At 44.5% G+C, this 23,607-nt stretch overlaps 1 protein-coding gene across 13 annotated transcripts in view; it reads left to right on the top strand.

Annotated features, from left to right (window-relative positions):
• The window catches only part of LOC105568792 (MAP7 domain-containing protein 1-like), a 156,393-nt gene that overhangs the window by 77,000 nt on the left and 55,786 nt on the right, over positions 1 to 23,607 (top strand). For 2 of the 13 annotated variants that reach the window (XM_012024754.1, XM_012024745.1), the window contains exons 1-2: positions 16,289 to 16,398; positions 17,643 to 18,414. The exons of 5 other annotated variants lie outside the window; for them this stretch is intronic. In XM_012024754.1, the coding sequence (XP_011880144.1) occupies positions 18,252 to 18,414 (163 nt within the window). In that variant the 5' untranslated portion in view covers positions 16,289 to 16,398; positions 17,643 to 18,251. Of the gene's footprint in view, positions 1 to 16,199; positions 16,267 to 16,287; positions 16,399 to 17,642; positions 18,415 to 21,369; positions 21,421 to 23,607 lie in introns of those variants that run through there. 6 more of the 13 variants (XM_012024743.1, XM_012024741.1, XM_012024747.1 and 3 more) reach the window with 5 other exon arrangements.

Genomic DNA, 23,607 nt, shown 5'->3' with positions numbered 1-23,607 from the left:
CATATGAATTGATGCTGCACGATTTCTTCGTTGAAGTCACTGCGCTCTGATCGGCACGTTTGCGCACACGTTGAGTTAAAATAAAATAAGAAATCAAAGTCAATTTAAAAAAAGGCACGTCTACAATGAAAACCCCAATCTCGTTTATTCTAGACGTTCGATCCTTCAAGATGAACGAAACAAATTTCTTCATCCGTTTACGCGAGTAAAGAAGGAGAATCCTATTCTCTGCTGCTAAGCTCGCGTAGAATCAGTGTTGTACTCAAATCCGTCCGACGACGCTCGAAGACGAAATGGTATTTTCTAGCGGAATTCACTTTCCTGTTGTTCGCTTTGTCGTTCGATGACCGGAGATGGTAGACTGTTCGCCGGTGTCCTTCCGCTGTGACGAGGGGGCCGAGATACAACAGCCTCGAGATAAACAATTTAAGAATGACTCGTTGCAACAGAATTGTTTGGGCTCGCCACCGTTTCTCAATGCAAATTACCAATCTAGAAAATATCGATTCTGACTTTGTCTCAGAGTCGGGGTCGTGACCGAGAATTTTACCTCTCATCTTAAGGACTATTATCTTAATATTAATAGACAGACACGATGTGAGATTAGAAAGGAAGAGGAAAATCTTATTTTAAACGGACATGTTAGTATTCATATTCATCGTCGCCCTTTCACTTCTTCGCTTTCAACGTTTAATTAAATGTTGTACAAAATCGCGACGCGCGTTATGATCATATGCATGATTTGCAAATGTGTAATTTGAGAGTTGCACGACGAGTGGAAACGAGCATGCCGCGTGAGGGATGTACGTGGCATTGTTGGGAATTTTTTTTTAAGTTGTAATTAGATCCTGCCTGGGACATCGTAAGTGGAAAACTTTCATCTCGATGCCGCGACTTATTACCGCGCGATGATTTATGAATAGCGTACGATAGTACGCGTCGCGCACGATATAATTTACAATGGAACCGAATCTACCTTCGCATAGCTTACGAGCTTCAATCTCTTGCCGAGAGGTTTTCCCCTCAACCGTTAATTGATCTGCAACAATGAACTCCTCTGAGTGTGCCCATTTTCTACTCTCTGAAAGGATTCATTTTGAGCCTCCGCGAAAGTAGGCAAACGTCAGCGATAGGAAATCGGCTTCCGAGTTCTGTTATTGCTCGAGAAGTTCGAGAGAACTTCTGTTATGAAATTCCTCTCGTACGTCTGCTCGTTGCTGGTGTTAATTAAATCTTCAACAACTCCAAAACTGTACAGATCGTGCTTAACGGCGGCAGCGCGTTTTAATTATGAAATATTTAACATAAATATATCAAAGGAGAATTTCTTTTCTATAGAATTTAAGGAAGAGATTCACAAGAGAACAGCGATATGAATTTTTATCGTTATTTCTATTCTTACGCAAATTTATTATTATTATTTTATTTATTAGAGTATTAAGGAATCGTCCTCTTAGCGCGCAAAGCGTGCTGAATATTACAGACGTATTACAGCGTCGAAGTGAAGTTACATAATTCTCTCTAAAGAGTTTTTTCGAACTCAGGAAATCCTGTTATTTTAGAAGGAAAACGTTTTCTTCGGCGCGACAATGCACCGAAATCGATCGTTAAGGTCACTGCAGACCGGTAAAAAACTCCTCGGTCGGCGATCGGGAGAGAACCGGTTTCTCTTGGCGGTCTAGCACGTGCCCGATGATGAGGCACCATCGTCACGAGGAAGCGAGACGTCCCTCCCCAATTTATTTCTTACTTTCTCCGTCTCATTGATCCTTTCACGCCCACGGCGCCACATTTTTATTAGGAACAAATGCTGCGTTTGTCAGACCACTGACGGCGAACTGTCCCGTTTACGACACCCTGTGTCTCGGTTAACTTAACAGCTTCACGAATTTCGCAGAAATAAAGCCATTTACTCTCGCATTACCGTATTCGCACGGTAAACACTCGGCTTCGAGATGAACAATTTCAGTTATGTTGTAACAACTACTAATCTTATCATCATAAACTTATTGTTATCCAATTTATTTGATCAGAAATTATTTTATTATCTCGTTCCATCTTACCGTTGTCATATTTTAAGAATCTATAAACTTGTATACTAAGCTCTTATGCTTATGCTTGCAAAAATTATTTTCCACGTGAAGGATTGATTTCGCATGAAAATGTAATGCCGAATGTTCAGAGCCGTGTTAAATCGCAGCGACCGTAGGTTCGATACGAGGCGAATTGCGACGGAGTGTAGGGAACAGGGCGGGACAAGATGATCACGAAGGGTGCAGTTAAGGAGTATACAGCGGTCGGTCGGTTGCCTCGTCTTTCAGACGTGTTGTTTGAGCTGCGGGGGCGAGACAATCCGCCCACATCGTTGCATCGAACGAGTCGCGTCGCCGTCTCGCCCAGCATTTGCATTTTCTCCCTACCCTTCGTGATCAACAAGAGCCTCGCGAAACATCAATGCCCGTGATTCAACGGCTGTTGCCAGTGCCATTTGTACCGATTGTATTTAAAGAAATCAATAAGCATGATGTAGCCGCGCTCGTCTTCAATATAAAATATGATTGTACAGAGTGTCTCGTCTACCGTTCATGAATAGCGATTTTGCTGACAAAGTCTAGGTCGTGTAACTGTGATTTTCGTTGTTATAACTCACTCAACTACTTCGTAGTTACTTCGTAAACAGCTTGAAAGGATAAATCTCGTTTCATCCTTTGGATTTTTGGAAAATTGGAGGATCAATTAATTTTAAAAGGAACGCGATGATGCTCTTGGAATTTTTCGCGAAAAGATAGTTGCAAATGGCGGTTCATGTTGATTGTCTCCGCTCTGTTTGAGGATGTTACGTTTGTCAATATATATTTCAGGCTGTATGTACAAATTTTGTCGTATATAATTTTATCGTCGGTAATTGCAATACAGGTTCCTGCCGCAGATGCAATACAGGTCCCTGCAGTACAGACGGTACAGCAGAAATTCTAGAGTTGCACCAGCGAGTGATAGCCATCCGATCGATGCTAAACCCAGCAGTAGCTGGTAATCCAGGCTGTCGGGCTTGCTTTACTATCTACGGATACATACGCGATACCCACGTGATTAATATCCACTAATTTAACGCTAACGTTGTGCAATTATTGACGAAATGCATTTTATTATTTCGAGTAAAGCCATATCTAAACAATATTATCCTCACCATCCATTGTAATTAATCACACTGATAGCAACATTCGTTCATCGGTTTAATTTCGCATTCATGCTCTCTCATACATCACGATTCGTCATTTCGTTTTCCATCTACATCATCGTAATTAATTAATAATATTATGCGAAAATGACACTGCAGCATTAATTATGTTAAAAAAGAGAATAATACGCGGTGGAATATCGCAGACATTGCTTTCGCTCGACGATTATGCAATGCCTCCCTCTCTCTGCTTCATCCCCGCTCTTAATTATGCATAATCTGCAGCATCGAGCTAATTAACTGCAATTTACGGCCGTCTGATGCGAGCACATCATGCACTCGGTGGAAAATCTCGCGTCTCTTTAGCGAGTTGAGCAGCCACGGTGAGAGTCTGAGTTCAACCCTTCGCTCTTTCACTCCTTTTAATATCGCTCTCAATGTAGGTCCCGCCGACTGTTTTAAGAAAATTAATCCCGGCCGTCTTTCAATCCCTAGCTGATCTCGTTAACGGGTCGCTTAAGTGCTACGTAAACCTCGGCGATATTAAAATTATACACCAGACTGTGCTTTTCACGCAGGCATTTTCTCTGACAGAGGGAACAAGGTAGGCGTTTTCTTAATGAGATGCTTTTTAATTATTTCGCTCTGCAATTAAAGCGGACCTATTTCCCCGTAATCGTTTACCAGCGTGTACAGAACCGAGGCACGCATGCGAATATGTTCCTTAAAAATTCGGTGGAAATTCTACTCTGACGACTCGCAATAAATAACGGCCGCGTATTGTTACATAAATGAACAACGACGCGGAAAAGCGTTGGCGGTCGTTCAGTCGGCAATGAAATAAAAATAACCGTCGTTCTACAACGCACGCGACGTAGCTGGGTTTTTTTAAAAAGCAGCGAGGAGACTCGGCGGAGCGAGAAACAAAAGGTTGCCGCGCGATCGCGACCGAGATTTTTCCGATTCGAGCCGCACGCACGGACGAGAGCCTCTGACCCACATTTCAACCGAGGTATTGCTCCGAGCCCCATCACCTGGCTCCAGCATCACTTCTTGCGCCAGCAACTGCATCGCGCTCAGGTTGCAAGGGGATTTGTTTCCTTTACAAGAACGAGCAGAAAGTTTCGAGAACATTACAACGTTACGATCGGCGAGGCCAGGAGCGGGAAGAAAGAAACGGAGCGGAGGAACTAATCACGTTGTCACGGGCGTAGGCGCTCAGCTGTTATCGCGCGCGGAATGCCTGCAGGGCTTGTCCGTCTAAACCCGGCCTAGTTCTGCAATCGAGTAACTTGCAGGATATCATTTCCTATCCTCGGATGTAATCTGTAACTCGGCGGAGAAATTTCTCGCAAGATTCATCAAGCGCCAATAATTACCGCGACGGCCTCGTTCGCGACGTGATATACAATTTATGCGTGTCGCCTGCGCGACGGAACCGCGCTCGATAATTCATTTGCTCCAGATCCCCCTTTTTTCGTCGTCGTCATCGTCGATATGTAGATTCATCTCGCTTCTATCCGGCCGTTTAGGAAAGGGAAACAACGCGCTGTCTCGCACGCCAGATGAATTTTCTTGGAAATATGAATTCCATTTTGATTTCCCGGCCTCGCCTCCGCTCGCTTTTTCTCCATTCCGGTCGTTATTCCGGTCGGTGGAATGCAAAGAAATGTCGATCGATTATGCATACGAGCACGAAAGAAGATATTGCGGAACGCTTTCGAGACCTTTTTACTCCTCCTCGCATATCATATCTAGTGGCTTGAAGTGATTGTTTCATGCGATATTATTATCAGCGAATTTTTGTATTTTTTTGTAGGCATTCTCCTGTAGTTATACTCTGTGGCGGCCTCAGGCGCCTCTACGCAACGGTCGCCCGACCACCACACAGCGCCACGCGCGTCGGCGCCAGCACCGCAAGCTCGGGCCCCGGTGGGAAAGCTCCGCTAAACGCCGCAGGCCCCAAGCGCTTTTCTCATGCGCAAGATTCAGTGGAGATTAGCATAAAAGCACACAGCCGCGGGACCAACGACGCTGAACAATTCCATAGACTATCCGACATGTTCCCAAGAGCTTTAGTTGCGAACATCACGATGCGACCCACTGTCGTTCTCCTCCTCGGAGTAACGACGGCGCTGAATTATAATATTCGCAGCTAAAAGCCTCTGATTACATATCGGATTGACTATGGATTCGCTTGTGGCCCTTGGTCTCGCGGCGCGCGCTTATATGCTAATCTCCACTGAATCTTGCGCACGAGAAAAGCGCTCGGGGCCTGCGGCGGTGCATGGAGCTTTCCCGCCGGGGCCCGAGGCTTGCGACGCCGTGTGGTGGCCGGGCGGTCATTGCGTATGGGCGCCTGAAGCCGCCACATACTCTAAAACGTTTGCTAATGTTCTTAAATTTGGAGCCAAGGATTTTTTCAGTTATTTAAATTAAATACTTTAAATAACATTGAGACAATTAGAAGGAAAAGGCGAAAGGCATAAGAATCCGAGGCAGGGGCGGAGGAATTTCCTTCCAAGAACTTCTGACGAGCTCGATTCCTTTGCAGGTGCGTCGAACGATCTCGGCTTAACGTATCGAGATAACCGTGCACGGGTGCATACATATTCGCGTTATACGACACGCATACGATTGTGACACAATCGGTACAGATCGCACGACTGCGCGACGCAACCGGAGGATTTCTCACGCGATAATTTGCTCGCGAACTCGGAAGAAAATATCAGAAAAACGTTACATTGTGCCCTAAATGCTGTGAGAACGAGCGGGCGCATTTTGCGCGCTATACCGATTGTTTTTCGTGCTAATTAAAGGAGCGGCAGCGAGGGATCGTGATCGGTTCGTGCGATTTCATTCTTTCGCATTTAGAATTAAAACGGAAAACTCGACACAGTTCACTATGTGTGTTGACTTCCTGTATCGATTCTTCACGATTTTACGAATGTTTGTAAGATGCAAATTGCTTCTCGTTTTTCAAAACGCCACAAGGCATTCATGACGAAACGCAAAATGCTGGAACCAGCGACTGGTCGGCCGGTGCCTTTGGCGAACGATGAGAGAAAGAGACGCGTAACGTCCGTTAATGAGGCTTTTTCTTACGGCACAAGTGTCCGTGTGCAACACCTCGTGACAGTATCTCATAACTTCCACAGTAATTTCCACGGTTCTAACTCGGTAAAATTGACTCTAAATCCCGCATGGGCACCGTGACTTCTAACGAGACGGCGCAAATTTGACGCAACGCGCGTGTCTATCACTACGTAACGTTATTAGTATAACATTTAAAATTAAGAAAATTAATCGAAAGACGAGGAACGGCACAAAAGAAAACAACCGTCTAAAATTGAAGCAAAACATTAAGCGCATCGCTATCGAATCCGTGTTATTCGAGAAAAATCGTGCTGCACGCGGTCACGTAAACTCGCGAGCCGAATTTACGAGGCCGATATCATCCTCGAAATGCCTTGAAGTATATTGGAAGTCATGCCGCTTTTACGTGGCAAGAATCCTAAAAATGCATAAGATTTCCTTGCGTGTCGTTTAAGCGTCCGCGATTAGCGATTTTAAATATAAAATTTCAGCATCGATTTGCTGTCAATTTTGTTTAATCCTATATTTTCCACGCCGTGCAGGAAGCCTGATAATCATAGCTTAATAAAAGAGAAAACTATTGATGGAAAATCCGTGCGGTTTTTTGCTCGAACAACGCGGTAAATTGCGGAACAAATGTCTTTTGTTCGGGCGAAGTGCATTTTCCGTGCAGCTGCGTCGCTTATTATTCTTAGGCAATCTTTATTACGAGCCAAGCCCACTGATCGTACTTATGAATCAGATAACAAAGTGTCTCATCTTAATAAGGGCCTTTATATTCCGCGACGCGGTTGCATATTCGTGCTTTTAATTGCTAGAATTTATACTGCGAGAGAGAGAGAAAGAGAGAGAGAGAGAGAGAGAGAGAGAGAATTTTACTTCACGAGAGACTAATTCACTTCTTCACCGGCTACACGACGATTAATTTCCATAAAAATATTCACGTACTTTCGTTGCTTGACGTAAATACTTTTTAATTTATGTCATCGCACTTTTTAGTGTTCCCTGTAATTTTAATAAATATTTATCGGCAAAAACGGGGCAAAAATAATTTAACTAAAACATAATTTTTATCCACTTGCCTTTTCAGCTTTCGAAATACTGTCCGCTTATTCAACATTGTTACTGGTATAATATGTGAATAGTAAATTTATAATTTTATGTAAGTGAAACGTTCATGAAAAATCATGGTCTGACAGAAAAAAGATATAATAAATCAGCGCACGTAAGATTTAAAACTCTGTAAGATTACACTTTCCCTTCGATATGGTATTAGTTAAGTAACAAAAATTGCAAGTCTTCTAATTACATCATTCACGTATCGAAAGTGGCGTTGCGATTCTTAAGACACCGAATTCGCAACAAATTCCGTAACTTGCTCGCTTTTGGGTATTGGAAATCTGATTAGCGATCGCGATCTTAAGCTTAGAGAGTCTCGCAAGAACGCCTTAAAGAGAAAAAGAGACCTAGGCCAGGAATGTTGATAATAATCGCCGTGAATCAGATGTCGAACGCACAGACTACGTCGGAGAGAACCTGACCCCTTTACGCGATATTTATATCAAACCGATCGTACGCGTTTTACTTTATCGCATGCAGGCGGGCATTTCGTCATCAACCGATTCGAAGGTGAGATTATTAAAGTTTCCAAAAACGCGGCAGGTTACGGAGAGAGTTACGGCGTGCAACTGGTACGAAAAATGAACGCTCCATTTACGACGGTAAGAAAAAATACTTGAGAAAGGTGCAAAGTAACAAATAAAACAAAAAATATTCACACCAGTCTTCATTTCGGATAATTGATAATTCGCGTCAGACCTCAGGGCAAAATATTCTATGTTTATATAATTTTATTTTAATACATATTTGACACATGTATTGTATTCTAATTTACAAAAATATTTTTCGTATTGCGCGGCGTGCAACATTGTTAGCAAAATTTTATCTTGAATCCCGACACGAAATACAAAACCCGAGTGGGCTCTTGAGATAGGTCTCATCGATCTAGTAAATTAATAGGACTCAATCCACTCGATCCTCATTAATCACCCTGCAGTCTCAAGTTACGTCTCCATTGAAATCTGCCGAGCTTCGGCAGCCGAGCTTCGGCAGCTCCCTCCGCGCTTTGTTACGTCGCGTCGACTGATTCGGAGTTAGGAATTAGCTTCCTGCTATCTCCTTTATTGTCCCGGATGGTCTTCGCGGAGTGGGCGGTTGAGTTCTGTGTTTCTCACCCACGGTATCTCGTGCGTTTCCAGTCGTCGCTTTGCTCGCACGCTCTGTATTTCCCCGCGGCCGTCGCGCTGCTCGGTGCACCGGTTCGTGCAAACCGTGTAGACGGCCTTGCCCGGAGATACACACGCCGGTCACGTCCCCCGTCCCTTCACAACCCACATTTTCACATACACAGCCCGCGCGCGCGAGTCGTTCGCTCATTATTGCCGCGCTTATCCGACTCTGTCATTTCGTAATGCACCGAAATAATACAATGATTCATATTGTATTTTCATTCATAATGGTCTCGCGTCGGGATTAACATAAGTGAGCTTAATAAAATTCATTTCATCGTGGATGTAACCAAATTAATTAGCTCATTAGTTTGAATTGATGAGTTGTATTATGTGAAATTTGTTTTCGTTTGGCGCCCCGAACCAATTATGGATATATCCAGTTTCCTTTGCTATTTCGCTTTGGGGTGAAATCCGCGAATAATAACGCCTAGATTTCAACTATTCGGCTTTGCAGCTGAGTGATCCATCGGCATACAGTCTCTAATGTCAAAACGGTACCAGGGCGATGCAATCAACAGGCGGGTGGCGCGCAGCCCTTGTAAACGAAAAACTAATCCTCGTGGAGCTTCGGTCTCGGCGTCGAGCTACCGGATGTATAATCGTGAGAACCCGAGATCTGGCTCGGTGGCGCGGTGCCTCTTACTTTTCAGCTCGGCTAATTCGATATCCTTCGAATTCGCGATCGCTTTCTCATCTATCTCATCTCGTGGATATGCGAATAGACCGCATAGATTTCCACGAACGATGACGCTTCTTGCGTGATTGGGCAGGATAAAAGTGAATTTCCAAAAGACGTTAATCTTCCAAGCATCGCTTGGTAAGAAGATAAGGAGAATTGTTTCGATACGTAAATAAAGATTTCCGTGGCAGAATTGTATATTTTGCATTGAAAGTAGACAAATTATAAGTCTATTAGGACTGAAGTTTCTCAATGTAACAATGTTCCATTTATAAATAGGATGCACAAGACGTAAAAGAGAGAATTTCGACTTGCACCAGAATGATCTTCGTTTCCGGACAATTATTGAGAAAGTCGACGAAACGAGTTCAGCCGTGCGTCATGGCAATCCGCCTATTTTATCCATTATGCCGCGAGTGGAATGTAGATTTATGTTTATTCAGAAAAGTTCTATTTCACGATGGCAATATACCGTACCGTGGTTATTGGTTCCCAATAAATGTCGGCGTGCTTGCGACATGCGGCGGCCGATGCGGGTCACTTTTTCCACCGCATTACGGTATTAACCGGCTATGTATCGGCCTTTATTTGGCATAACGCATTCCACGGAATACATTTCCCGACGATTTAAGAACTGGTCGCTCGACTTTTACGGTCAACGGCGGCACGGCAAAAGGCACGGAGAGGAATCGAACGGAACGAGTTTGCATTCGCGTAAAATCGCGCTGCCGTGTAGAAAGTGTATTCGGATACCTACATAACACACGTTATAACGCGAATGAAGCCGTCGACTGTAATAATCGGGAAAACGCCGAGGGAGAAAAAAAAAGGACGACGTGGATGACGTAAAAGGGATCGAGCGGTCAGCCCCGCTTCAAGACTTGACACGAGAGGAATATTAATCCTGTCAGATTTCCAAAAGGTTTATATAATGTTATTTAGAGATGCAGCAACTCTCCCAGCGAGATTCCTTACTTTTTTTTTATAGTTGTTCAACACTTTCCTATATCAATTATCTATTCATAAATTATTCATAGCGTCCTGCTCCTCCGCGTGAAAGTGAGGATGCTTTTATCGCGGATATTTTCACAGCACTTGAAACGACGCGCTCGTCGGAGGCCAATAAGAGAAACGGGAAAAGGCACCTCGGTTCTCAGTCATGTAAAACGTTTTACCGTTTTGTTGTCTGAGGACCGTAACGTCCGGCACGCTGCTCCGAGATGCAATTTCACATGTGCCGTTGCATCCCCGATGCATGACGCGCGCAACTTGGTAGCCATGTCGCCGAGTTCTGTTAAATTGAATACTTGCGCACCGGTGACGATCTCGATTATTGCATTTCCACCTACGTCTTCCGTTTCCTTTGCACGCTCCTCGAATTTCCCGTTGCATATTTTTTTCATCTTCACGTTTCAGGAGACAGCCTTCAGATATAGTCGCTAATAGGTACACACTTTAATCTCGAAGCTTTCGCAATTTCCTGGCGCAATTTTTCAATCTTTACAAATCGTACAATTGACCCTTTATTGTGACATAAGGCAATCGTCGATAAGAAGCAACGATTTCACGAGTATCGTCACGTAATCCGTGGTGCGTGTCTAAATTGAAAAGCATCGCTCGATTCCTTTAGTTCCATTTCGCACTCGGCAATTGCACAAGCGATTTATTAAAATGTCCGAAGTAACACCTTAGAAACGCGCCTCGTGACTCGCGGTTGCACACGAACTCCCGGCGTGCAAAAACTTCCTAATTACTTAACGATCTCGACCAGGTTTTTTTTTTTAATTGAAGGATATAAATAAAAAATAAGCTTAGCTTTCGCTGACCTACTCCATATATATTTCAAGCACGTATAAAAATGCTTATTTTATTCCTCACTGAAGCTATAAGTTGCATCTCACTTTCACTTTTCACTCAAGTATTCACTGAAACATTTATCGCACTATCGCTTATAAAAACATACGGTGTACATTGGACGCATAAGTGCGTACGAATGGTCCAGTGTACTGACACGGCCCAAATGAGTGTACGGGTCGGTCATTCGCGCGAAAGTTTACGCAGTTTTATAACGCCCTCTCTGCAACGCCACCTTTTAATTACGACGTTCTATTCACCTTCCCGTTTAAAACGAACTTATTCGATAATTGAGTCTTATCGTGCGCCACATGTAATTTCCTTTTTAGTACGTTTCTGGATTCTCTCGTGAGAAAGGAATTTTCCGTTTTTTCTCAAAGTACCATTTTTACATACTTTACGCCTAAGCCGCCTTATTTCCTTTCTTTTCTAACAATAACCGTTAAGGTTTAATGATTTTATGCTTTCATATAGTGGAGGAAAACTTGGAACTTCTAAATTGAAAGGTAATATCGCGAAAAGTAGACTCTATTCTTAAACGGGTCAGTATCTTTCTCAATATTGAACAATCTCTTAAGCTTAAAATAAATTTTGGTACTTAAATTAAAGTGACTTCCTTACTGCCGGGACGGAAATCATATTAATATCTCAATTGATATTTTCGATAATGTGACACTCATGGAGATTTAGATACTCGGGAGAATGCGCATATTTTCTAAAGGGGGCTCGCTTTAAGAATTAATAACGACGAAGGACCGCTTGCATTTTATCCCGAGAGACCACAAAGGGACAATCTCGTTCCTTTTTCGCGTTTCAGAGCGCTTCGGCTCGCGAGATAAAAATAGCCTCGATTAGAATTTTAAATGCATAACCCCGTCGACGATTCGCGAGAAACGGGGATTAACGATTCGGAGTTTCGCATCGCGACAGGAAACTTCCTAATGGCTCTTTTACGGACTCGCTAAGCGCCTGTGGATTTCGCCAAGTTCATCGGGGGTGAGCTCGGGCAGCCCCCCCGTTATTTTTCGCGATGACGTCGCTAATTACTCGACTGGCTTTACGCCGCCGTCCTTTGACGTCCACCCATTATTAAACAACACGCGCACCTACTTCGGGTATCGCGAAATGGATAGTACGAACTCGATTTACATTTTATGTAGGACTCCTGATTTAAATTCCGCTCGCGACCTCTGCGAAATCTGTTATCGAAGTCGAGCCTTTTCGCGCGTGATATCGCGACTGAGACGATTCGGGGATCTGAGATTAACAACTTAATAAATCGTACGTATCTCGCAGCGCGGTGTTACGCGTGTGCATTGTTATCGGCGAAAGTCTCGCGGGTTAATCCGAGGTGCTCTTCTCTCAGCGGCGACGATCAAGACCGATGCTAATGTCGACAATGCTATGCGCGTCAGTTGCATCACGCCACGGCATTGCAAGGTCGCCCGGCCGCGAAAGAGCGTCGGGACGAGAATACCAGCGTTGCATGACGCATAAATCGCACGGCGATGGCACGACGCAACGGTGCGCCGCTGCGCAAGATGGTGTCGAGCCGAGACAAATCTCTTGCGTAAGCGCCCGTGTGTGCTATCGTCGGCCCGCGATCCGCGATGCAAATCAGTAGCCGACACCTTAATGGCTCGCGGCCGCAACGCGTGAAATTCGCGCTTATCGTTGGCTCGGCACCGGCTACCTCGCAACGGAGCATGGAATCTTATTGTTAGAGCTACTATTATTCGAACGCCAAAGGGGGAAACGCAGGAATTGCCGGGCATCTAGCTTCCTGTTTCACGCGCCGTCCACGGAATCTTAAGCGCTCCCTCGATTCGGCTTACTCACTCGCGTCCCTCGTCTTCGGCACCTACACGCGCCACGTGCGTCACGTCGAATTTAGAACGGCGTGCCGGATTCGGTTTACAAACCGGGTTTCCGAGGCGCGCGAAAGAAAGAGCGCCCGTAAAATTTTCCATTCATTGCACAGCCATTCACGCGGACACCAACAACTTCTTCCTCTCGCACAATACTCTTATTCTTCTCGCGATTGGAACTTACTGAGTCACCGCCTTGCGGTTTTCTAGCCCCGCGACCGTGCCAGCTCTGCGAGCGGTTCGCGGAATAGCGAGCACGAAAGGAGGAAGTCGTACCCGCGAGATCGACCGAGGAAGAAATCGCGAGCTATTTTAGGCGGCTCGTTTCTTCCGAGCTTTTCTAAAGTCCGGAGAATACGGCGCTCGCTCGCTTTCTCCGTTCACGGTCATTACCGTCGCAGCATGCAAGCGTTGCATTATCGATGCAGATTTGCTCGCCAAGTGTATATCGGATGCACGCGTCGCGACTAATGCAAGAACCGATGCTCGTCGTGCGTTTCCTCGAGAATCAGTCGGAACTCGGGGAATGCGTTTCCTTTCCGGTGCAATCGCACAATTACCTTTATCATAGACGAGTATGAATATTTGCCTTTCTACCGCGATCAAGTCAATCTCTCAACACTAATAGTCTGTGGAGAGTAGCGTTGTCCTCCGTATCTGCTGGCGACACGGGATTTAAGAGGAGCCCGGCGAAGGTGGTTCTCCACGTATTTTGTGAGCAGGACGAAGCCGGAGTCCGCGATCAGGGTCGTTACTTACGGTCGATTCGACTTTACGGGTGATTTACGACTGCCACGCTCTAACGCCTCTCCCGAGAAGGGCTGCGGCGAAAAAAGAAATATTGTTGCTACCTTCTCGCACCGTAAAGCATCCAGTTAATCCGATAAAAATGCCCCTTCCACCCGCTGACAATATTATTGCTCACAAATTGCCGAGTACTCTACGCGTATCGATCGTACGTGTTGATCTACAAAATCGACGTCGAAACGTCCAAACAAATGGTGCGCACACGTTAGCGAACTTCCGACCGAATTCGACTTTTCCTCTTCCGACTCATGTGGTGAATGTAACAACGTTTAATTTTTTTTTTCTGATCAATTTCGCAGATAGTATCGCGTGTGTGTTGCATCCACGCTGTGACGCATGAAAACAAATGTAGGGGAATAAAAATGGAGCAATGAGAGTTGGTATTGTTTTTCGACAAAATAGAAATTCCGTAAAACGAAAATTTAATCAAACGTTTTATCGATAATAATAAATTGATTTATTTGCTCTTTCGCCACAAAAGGCGGAAGAGCAAATAGAGCAGAAGAGCGGCCATTTCGTCGACGAAAGGTCTGTCGCGATTTATTTATTTATGAAATCAGTATAGATCTTCGTTAAAGTGGCCCTTGAACGGTTATTACTTTATGGATGATATACAGAGTTCACGGACGGAGTTCATCACCGTCCTTCGTTCGCGATTACAAAGATCTTGACGATACTCCAACGCGACGCTAAAATGAGCGTGTCATCGACGCGCGAGCGGATTATGCTATTGACGTTTTGCGACTTCGAAGAGAAAGAGAAATTTTATTTATAAATCACAACAACCAAACTTCTCGTGAAGAAATGTGTTTTTGATTCAAGTTTTCGTAAAAAAATTGTCCGGTTGTCTTGGAAACACTTTCAAACTTTTTCTATATTTAAAATTTAACGAGTTCCTGCTTGAACGGGCATGTAATGCGTTGTACAACAATCGAACACTTTTGTTTAAATCGGTACGTAGACGAATAATGATTTTTTAAAAATAAATATATTATTAGGGCTCTGTTGATAGACATTTAATTAATAAGCATAGAGAGGAAATACGAGCCAAGGTGTTGGGTGCGGATATAATATTAGATTTAATGTTTAATACAGTTGAACAAGTGAAACGTTTCGACCAACCAATGTGATCCTTTCCAATGACATCTAACGTGTAACAATATAGATTATTTGTATCGTAACATTAATAATTAAAAATAACTAAATATAAATCGAGAGCAGAAGCCTAAGTTATACAGAAGATCGTTAAACATTAAATCTAATATTATATCCGCACTCATTGCCTAGCGTTTGCCTCTTGTTGCCTCTCTATGCTTCTTAAAACTATAATTTTTTGTAAAAGAACAGAAATTAACTGAAATTAAGTAAATGAGCAAGTAAGATTCCTATCGCACTTGTAATCGAGAGAACGTCCGTTAGCGTTGCCTTTTAAGGCCGTTTTCGTCATTCCCCGATTGCTGTTTATACGCTCCGTTGTGCTTGCAGAGTGAAACTCCAGCATAACCATAAGTGGAGAGTCAACGAACCATCAGCTGACTTTTGATCAGTCTTTGTTACTCGCTCTTTAGCGCGGAATTTTTCGTTTCAATTCAATAATAATAAACGGTTTGCGGATGTCTTGAAGAATCTTACTGTTACAGTCTTGTTAATAGTGCACGGTGAAAGTAGATGGATATTTATACTTGCATTCTAAGCGTTACACACTTCGGCGGCGGATCCAAATTAGGCGTGAAAGTCTATCTTCTCGCTATCGCATCTTACTAGCATTCGGTTCTATTATTATCATTGACAAAAAGTATTGTAGTTAATGACGTACCGTCTCGTTTAGCGTGCAGGCTACAATTTCTATACTTACGTACTCGTTAGTCCACGCGAATGCACCCGGACGCGAGAAGTATATATACTTTTGGATAAGCGATGTCGAGGCCGATATTACTTACGGATGCCGGGAGTCCCCGACAGGGGATTTTTCTAAATAACCCGACCACCCCAGCGCCCAGAGTCGCGGGAAGACAAAGCGTACATCTCTGAGATAATCCGAATAATACGCAGTGAATTCGAGACGCTACCTCACATTTTGTCTCGGTAGTTGTGCGATCCGTTTCGCGGCTGTCTCACGTTGCACGGCACTCGTTTTGCACAAGGCGTGCATCGGCAGGTATAATGTACAGGTGTTCTCCGTCCCCACTCTGTCCGACGACAAACGGCAATACGAGGCACCTTACCGAAGGTAATACACCTATCCGCGTGGTACCTGCGGAGCGGGACGCACCGCGAGTGGGAGAGGAGTGCGAGAGCGCGGAAAGAGAGAGAGCAAGAGGCACTCGCGCCAAGGAGGGACCTGTACCTCTTCCAGCGAGTCAGTCACACGCTCGAGCATGTTCGACGGAGACGTTCACGCTCGTTAAATCAAGTACCGTCGCGACGGTGATGTCTCGATACATCCGCAGGATACGTGCTCGTGCGGTGACGCGATACGTCCTTGAACGAGAGGTACAAGTCGCTCCTGGAAGAATGGGAGGCGAGGGATTAATTTAGGATCCTCCGGGAAGATTGCAGGATTATCCAACTACCTCGTGGTGTCGTGCTCAGTATTTATTACTGGTATGACCAGCGAAATCGCCGGTAAATCGGGAGCGCCGAGCGAGAGTGCGCGCGCTCGCGCCGAGTGCTTTGTTGTATCGAGTGCATTATTGTGCGCACCGTGCGGAATGCAACGTGGGCTGCGCGCCACGGCGCGCGTTGCGTGCCACCGTGGCCCCGGAGTGCGCGATTTGCCGGCAGAAAAGGAAAAGTTGTAACGCACGGGGATTTCTAAATGCGCGAGGTCGCGCGCCGCGCGGCAAGCGGGCGCTCCGGCGAATCCGGGTGCCCGACTCTTAAAGATCGGCCGCTTCGCGATATACCCGCGATCGCTCTTACGTTACGCTCGTGCAAGGGTGCTAATTAAATTTTTCTAACCGGTTAGTCCGGATCGATCGAATGCTCCGCAATCACCGCTTGCGATACGCGCGATCGAAGGCTCGGCTAATTACGTAAAAATGTCACGCGGCGAAATTATATCACTCCAAGTCGGAATTCGGTGTTTGCACGCGAGAAGTCCCTTAAAGAAAGAAAAAAAATCAGCTTTTCCACCGCAATTTTTAATCTGGATGCAAATCGAATGGAGATTCGATTGTCAGAGAGATCCGAGGCTGGGCTACCGACAAAATAGCCCAACAAGTTTATCTTTGTACAGTGACATTTAATCTGTGTGTAAATCGAAAAAAAGACCCGATCGACAATGTACTTTTAAAACTTGTGAATGTTTTAAAATGGAATAGAAATTATTGTATATGTAATATGCCAAGTTTTGTTTTACTTTCCAACATTTCGATTCGAATATCAATGAGATGAATAAATCGATAGTTTGTATTCAGAAATTTCGTATCTCGAAATCAGAATTCATATTGAGATGTAATAACATAAATTTACCTTTGCTCTTGAATTCTTACCTCGGGTGACTACTTAAAATGAATTCTGTCATCAGCTGTTTTTGCCGGACGTATCTATCCATCAATCGATTAGCTAAACAAATTTCGCGTGTCACTTAGTAGCTATGCATAATTCAATATATTTATCGTCGTGAAATTCGTGCGTCATCGAGTTTATCGATTTCGATTACCGCGTAAGCTGAATCCGATGGTAAACGTCGATGATTTGTCGCCGATAATCCCGACTTGAAAACGTACCTCGGAGCAAGTTATCTTTCGCCAAACGCTAGATTAAATTTACACGCTGACGTAACGCGTGCGAGTCACGGGCAAGTCTCTTAAAAAAAAAAAGTAGTCACGATCTTGAAACGTCACGTTGCATTATTTTGTTCTCAGCTCGATTGAAATATCGTGTCACGGCAACGACATGTGACACCGATCACCGCATTGCCATAACCGATCTACATTAGTAAAAGCGTACGAAAACCAGTCGTCCTGAAAATTGATAACTATCCTAATTAAAATTCCGCTTGCATCGGACGGAATTCTACAGCGGATGATAAATTAAATAATTACACAACAACGAGCCAGCAGCAGGTGATTACGCGAGCATCGATCGAGTCCTCTTGCTCCGTTCAGACGATACCTTTCGCTTTCAACGGCGATTCGTTCGCAACACACGAGCGTTTAATCAGCCGTTCGCGGGGATTACTTCGTTAGCTCGGACGTTTATCGGCCGTAAACGAGAGCGGCGAATAACTTGGTGCGATCGAGGGCCCGGTGCAAGCAACCGAGTGGAACCTGAACGCTTTCGCTGAAGGAAGCATCTCCTCGGGGATTGTCTACAGCCGAGTTTTATTATACATTCCGGGACGCGAATAATAGCGTTGCAATGTAACGCCGTGGAAGCCGCCATGCCGGACGAGGATCGCATGCGTTTCCACCCGGGACATTGCACCGGTCGCGAACACGTGTGTCGACGCTGACGGTGAAGACCCGGATGATATGGGAGCCGGCAAAATGAATAGAGAGATTCCTAGCAGCACCCTCGCGACCTTGAGGGGGATCCTGGTGAGCTCGTTGTCGAGGGAGAATCTCGGCCCGCACGACCTCCCTCTTCACGAGCACACGAGGCATCGTTCGTCCAGAAAAGTGCACTTTCACGAAGGTAAACTGGAAGTAGAAACCATCTCGAGGATAACGACCGAGTACGTTTCCGCGAATGAAACGTGCGCTATCTTTTTCCGCATAAGGGGATTCGCGAAATTGCCTCGCGACCCTTCGTGTTCCATCTACGGATTTTAGCGAGCGACCGCGAGTACTTAAAGAAAATGATATTTTCCCGAAACGGCGCGTAAAAATTTTGATCAAGACTAAAGCAGCGGCTGAATCCAATTTACATACGAGGCGACTCCAAGTAGCGAAGGGAGGGCCTGATTGCACGGAAGCGCATCAAGTTCCCAACATTGAGTGCATCCACACGTTGTGCATTTCCCCTAATGACCGTGCGATAATTTAAATATAAACGGAGGAAGCGGCACGCCCATCGGCCGATGACATTGTTGATCGATTACGTCGATTTATATACGCTATAATCGTTTATGAGACGGATATAACGAAGCAGATTCTCAAACCGTCTCTCACGGTATCGATTTATGGGGGATCGAAATAATTGCGGGGCCGCAATCCGGCCAACTTAATTCGCGCGATCGACAAAAAATACCAATTTAATAAGCTGTTACTGTCAATAAACAATTATACCTCGTTCGAAACGAAGTGACTCTTGAATTTTTACCGAGCGAATCGATTTCAAATTAGCACTTCTTGAGAGACGAAAACTAATTTCCCTCCTCGGTCACATATAGCGAGATTCAAATTAATGTTAACTTGGAATTGACTATGCATCGAGCGCTAAATGGGTGGTTCGCCTTCGTACGCTTCAAGGATATCCTCCGATTTGCACACGTTTCACTTAAGAGTGACATTGCGCGCGTAACTTACTTAGCCAGCAGCCGACAAAACAACGACACGCGGTGATTTTCTCGGACATAATCGATCCGCCCTAATGAACGGATCATAATGAGCTCCTGAGAGCTTTTCGCGATCGAAACTTCGTCCGACGCACGAGTGAGCTTATTAATCGACTAATAAGAATTCTTCAATGTCGCCAGCGATAATTAACAACGTCAGTGTTTTCTTGACCATACCAGGCACTTTTAATAATACAGAAAATTTCTTGCAAAAAATATTCTGAGTAATAATTTAGAATTTCCTCTACATTCACATTATTTCAGCAGTGGAGAATCGCTCGAAATTTCCTGGCTTTCGCTTGAAATTCCAAAGACCGCGGAGAAAAGATGGTACGGTCAGCGTATTGCAGTACGCACCGTGCGTACGCGAGCGAATTTTCTCATCGACGGAAACACGCGACGGAGATGCATAAAATAATGCAACTTCCTTACGAGGAGCGAGGAGAAGCTCGCGGTCTGCGCCGCGCAGGCGGCGATGTCCCGATAAGAATCTCGCGACGCGTTTCTCGTTAAGCGCATTAAATGCCGGCGCTGCTTAGGAAGCGACGTCGAGCACCGGCCGCACCGCCACTTCATAGTCGTTCTGGGAACGATCGTTTCCTCGGCGGCGGATCTCCCAGACAATTACCGCGCACGCCTGCTCCGTGACTAATAGAATCCGTTGATGTCACGCGCTGAAAAGTACGCCGAGATGCATTCTCGAAGGGACGGACGTCGTATGAAACGTGCGACGATGTCTGAAGTTCCGGCGCCGTGTGCCGATTGTTGTCTGATCGGGAACCCGAGACGCGACGCAATTGGAGTGTCGTCACGCGCTTAGAACCCGCACGTAAAACGCGTTCGACGAAGAAAACGTGATGCATCTTCGGAGACGCGTGACGGCACGCGTTGATAAGATAGCTGATCGATAACTCGAAGATAAGGAGACGACTTCTTTAGGATTCTGTCATTGATTCGACGCTTTCGTCGTAGCCGACTGCGACACCCTCGAGAAGCATCGTCACTCACGAATCTCCATTAACCAGTCTGTGTGAGGAGGAAGCGGGGGCGGGAAACGGCATGGGCGGGATTGTTAATTACAGGATAAATCAATTCACGCCCCAATTAATTGACTCGCCATTCCCGTTTACGCGAATTCTGTCTTCCGTCCGTGCTATTTTCGTTAATTTGCACGCGATATAGACACACCGACAATCCTCCTTTCGACGGTATGCAGTCCCAATTCTCTCCCTAACTGAACGGTAGAAACTTCATTTACGACTTCCGTTTTTCCAAAATACTCGAGCTTGTTTCATCGTTAATGTTGTCACGTGAATGACAACGTAAAAATAATTAAATATCGCTAGTAAAACTCAGCGTACACGAATTGCGTGATAAATTTCTTTTTAATAACAGCTTTACTGCGCTGATCACAAATGTTTGATAATATTGAATGGCTGGCTAATAGAGCAATGAGAATCAGAAAATATTGACGCGTGACATTTCACTCGAATCAATATTTAATAGTAACAAAATTTGGTAGGGGATTAAACACGACAACGTGTGCGCTTGCAGCATCAGTTTGCCTCGGTTGGGGATCAATAGTTTCCATCACTGATCGTTTATTGTCAACACTCGTAGATTATATATCAATACCTTGAAACTAAAACAAACGATATCATCCCGTCCCCTAGAGGCAGAAGTAGGTATAATATTTATAGCATATTTATTGCATACACGATAAAATTTTAATATTTCACTCTCAGGCTAAAAACCGGGTCGTTCGGATTCAATATTTTAATATCTCGTCGTGTCTATTAAGAAATATCGGTGCAATATCTCGGAAAACTGATATTATGTATTTGCCGGCGATAATATTATATCTTTGGGAAGAACGCCTTTTTTGTAATAGACTTTTTCCTTCTTGTGCTTCATTTTACAAGACCTTTTTTTCTAAAGAAATGTAACATCTCACATTCGAACCAATGTAGTCGTTCAAGAATATCTTTGTCCGCATTGCACCAAAACATAGAGCGCTCACTACTATGCGACATTATATAATGTCTTGTCGTTCGGTAATTGCAATAGACCTTATGTTTTCTCTTCTGTTTCAGGTGAGTACCCCGCCATAGAAAGCCGCTATACGGGTCATCCAGATAATCGCGGTATGTAGACGTCGTGCGAATGCAATTACAGGACACACCGTGCTCGGTCATTCTCTCGAGCCCAACATTTCATTTTGTCCGATGCTTCCAACCGAACAGCAACCCGATAAAAACGTGAACCCGATGTGTTCTCCAACGGGGATCGACATCGGTAGAATTTCGACGAGTTCAATAACTCACCGCGATATAATCAAATTGAACTAGCAATTCCAAGTGTTTTTATCGCCTGGTGTAAAATTTAAGTATTGCTCATTCGAATAGTGTCAGAAATTATGAATTGTTTTAGTAAATTTAGTAAATTTTTCGGCACAACGATAGGAATAAATTTACGTTGCCGATTACGCCGAGAGCCGTGGGCGCGACGACGCGGGAATGACCAAACGGCCTTTCAAGACAGGAAGAAATAAATAACGGTCGGATTAATTCCCGAGATTAGGGGGGAATTTACGTATCGAGGCCCCCGTGGGAAGTCCACGGTGGTCACGCGATATTGCACTTCAACACGTTTGCATTCCGCGAGAGCCCGGCGCTTGAGGGAGGGATAAAGCGAAAATGATCGGTGTGCCATATTTCAGAGTCACTTTATCGGCGAAGTCGTCTTTTAACGGCGTCGTTATCGTTACGCGCTCCAAAGAGAGAGAAAGAAATTCACCGAGTCCCTCTTTGAGAATACGTACGTGCTCAAAGAGCTTAATCCGCGCCCAAAGGGCGCATCGTACGGCAAATTACCCGAGCGAAACTTCGGTGCATCGCGTATATATGCGTTCGTTCGGCTTCTCTCTCTCTCCCTCTCACATTGTGCAACATGTCGAGCAGCACTAAAGCAGCGCGGAAGTACCATTAAGAAGGTCCTTTTCCAAGTACTGATGGCCAAAAGCAATACCCTGCCTCGAAAGGGTGCCGGGCGTGACGAGCAATTAATTCCAGGCTCTTTCGGGTCTTCAGAGTTTGTGATAAGGTATGCTGTGTGTGTCGAGTCGTCAATAGTTCTAAGTCTTTCTTAATCAGCCCTTGAATGCCAAACAGACGAAAGGAGGATATACGTGACATTTCATTGATACTTAATACATTGTTAACAAACATCTAGAGAGAGAGAGAGAGAGAGAGGCTGGGAAAAAATAATAAAGTTGGTAGAGGAAACAGGCAAAATTCTGAAAAACGAGGTCTGTTATTGACGCGAATCAATGGAGCCTTGAAACGGTGTCGTTGACGAACGTGTTGCTAAATATTGATTTTAAATCAAGAGCGACGTTGACCATTGTCAATTTGCACCACTGGACAAATATAAACGCGATCGATATGTATATGTCAAAGCGTTCTGGTTTAACTCTTGGACTGCGGATAGTTTATTTTCACACGTCGAACGCACGATTAAAGAAGATTAATTATTTACGGGCAGACGCTCCATATTTTAAGACACTTGATTGATTGTCACACATTACCAAAGTTGTTCAGTATTCGTTATACTATTTTAGAACGAGCTATGTGTTTGTTAAAATAGATTTGGTTTACTTAGCGCGGTAAAGTTTGTTTATCAAAAATACATACGTTTTCTAGGCGATGCTTTAATTTTCGATGCATTTTATGATGTAATAGTCATCGTCTTCCATATATGAAACTCGTGTTTCACGCGAGCTTAACTTTATGACACTCGCTATGATATAAATAGTAAGATTAAGATACTCTTATCGCATTAGTACAAGCCACAATGTTACAGTACGCCGTGACAAATATAATTTCCTTTGACTCGGCGTGTGATTGCGCACACATTTTTATCATGACGCTTTCCCCAATGTGACGTCACGAAAATGTCTCGACCCACTTCAAGACAGGGCCCTAGTTTGTCAAATATTTAATTAAATATTTTCAGATCGATAAAAAAAGTTTTAAGGAGGACAATTTCGTCTATTTCGATCATTTCCGTATTTTACTGTCTGTTATCGTATATCCATTTTTCTAAAGTGACGTGAAATCCGCATAACGTTCGAAGATTGTAATTTCCGGTGCGTAATCGATGTACGATTCTCCACTCGATATTTTACATGTTGAACTCGTTTGATGGATCTGATCGATATATCGTTAAATTGGTTAACCGATCGGCGTCTATCAGAGAGCCGACTCCGCAAATTCACTTCAAACGCAAATGCTATCGACATTCGGATGGAGAAGACTACGGCATCCCATCTG

This window comes from Vollenhovia emeryi, unplaced genomic scaffold (genome assembly GCF_000949405.1).
Source record: "Vollenhovia emeryi isolate VEMERY1.0 unplaced genomic scaffold, V.emery_V1.0 DF939127.1, whole genome shotgun sequence".
NCBI classification, from domain to species: Eukaryota; Metazoa; Arthropoda; class Insecta; order Hymenoptera; family Formicidae; genus Vollenhovia; species Vollenhovia emeryi.
This window is presented reverse-complemented; position numbering and strand designations above follow the sequence as displayed.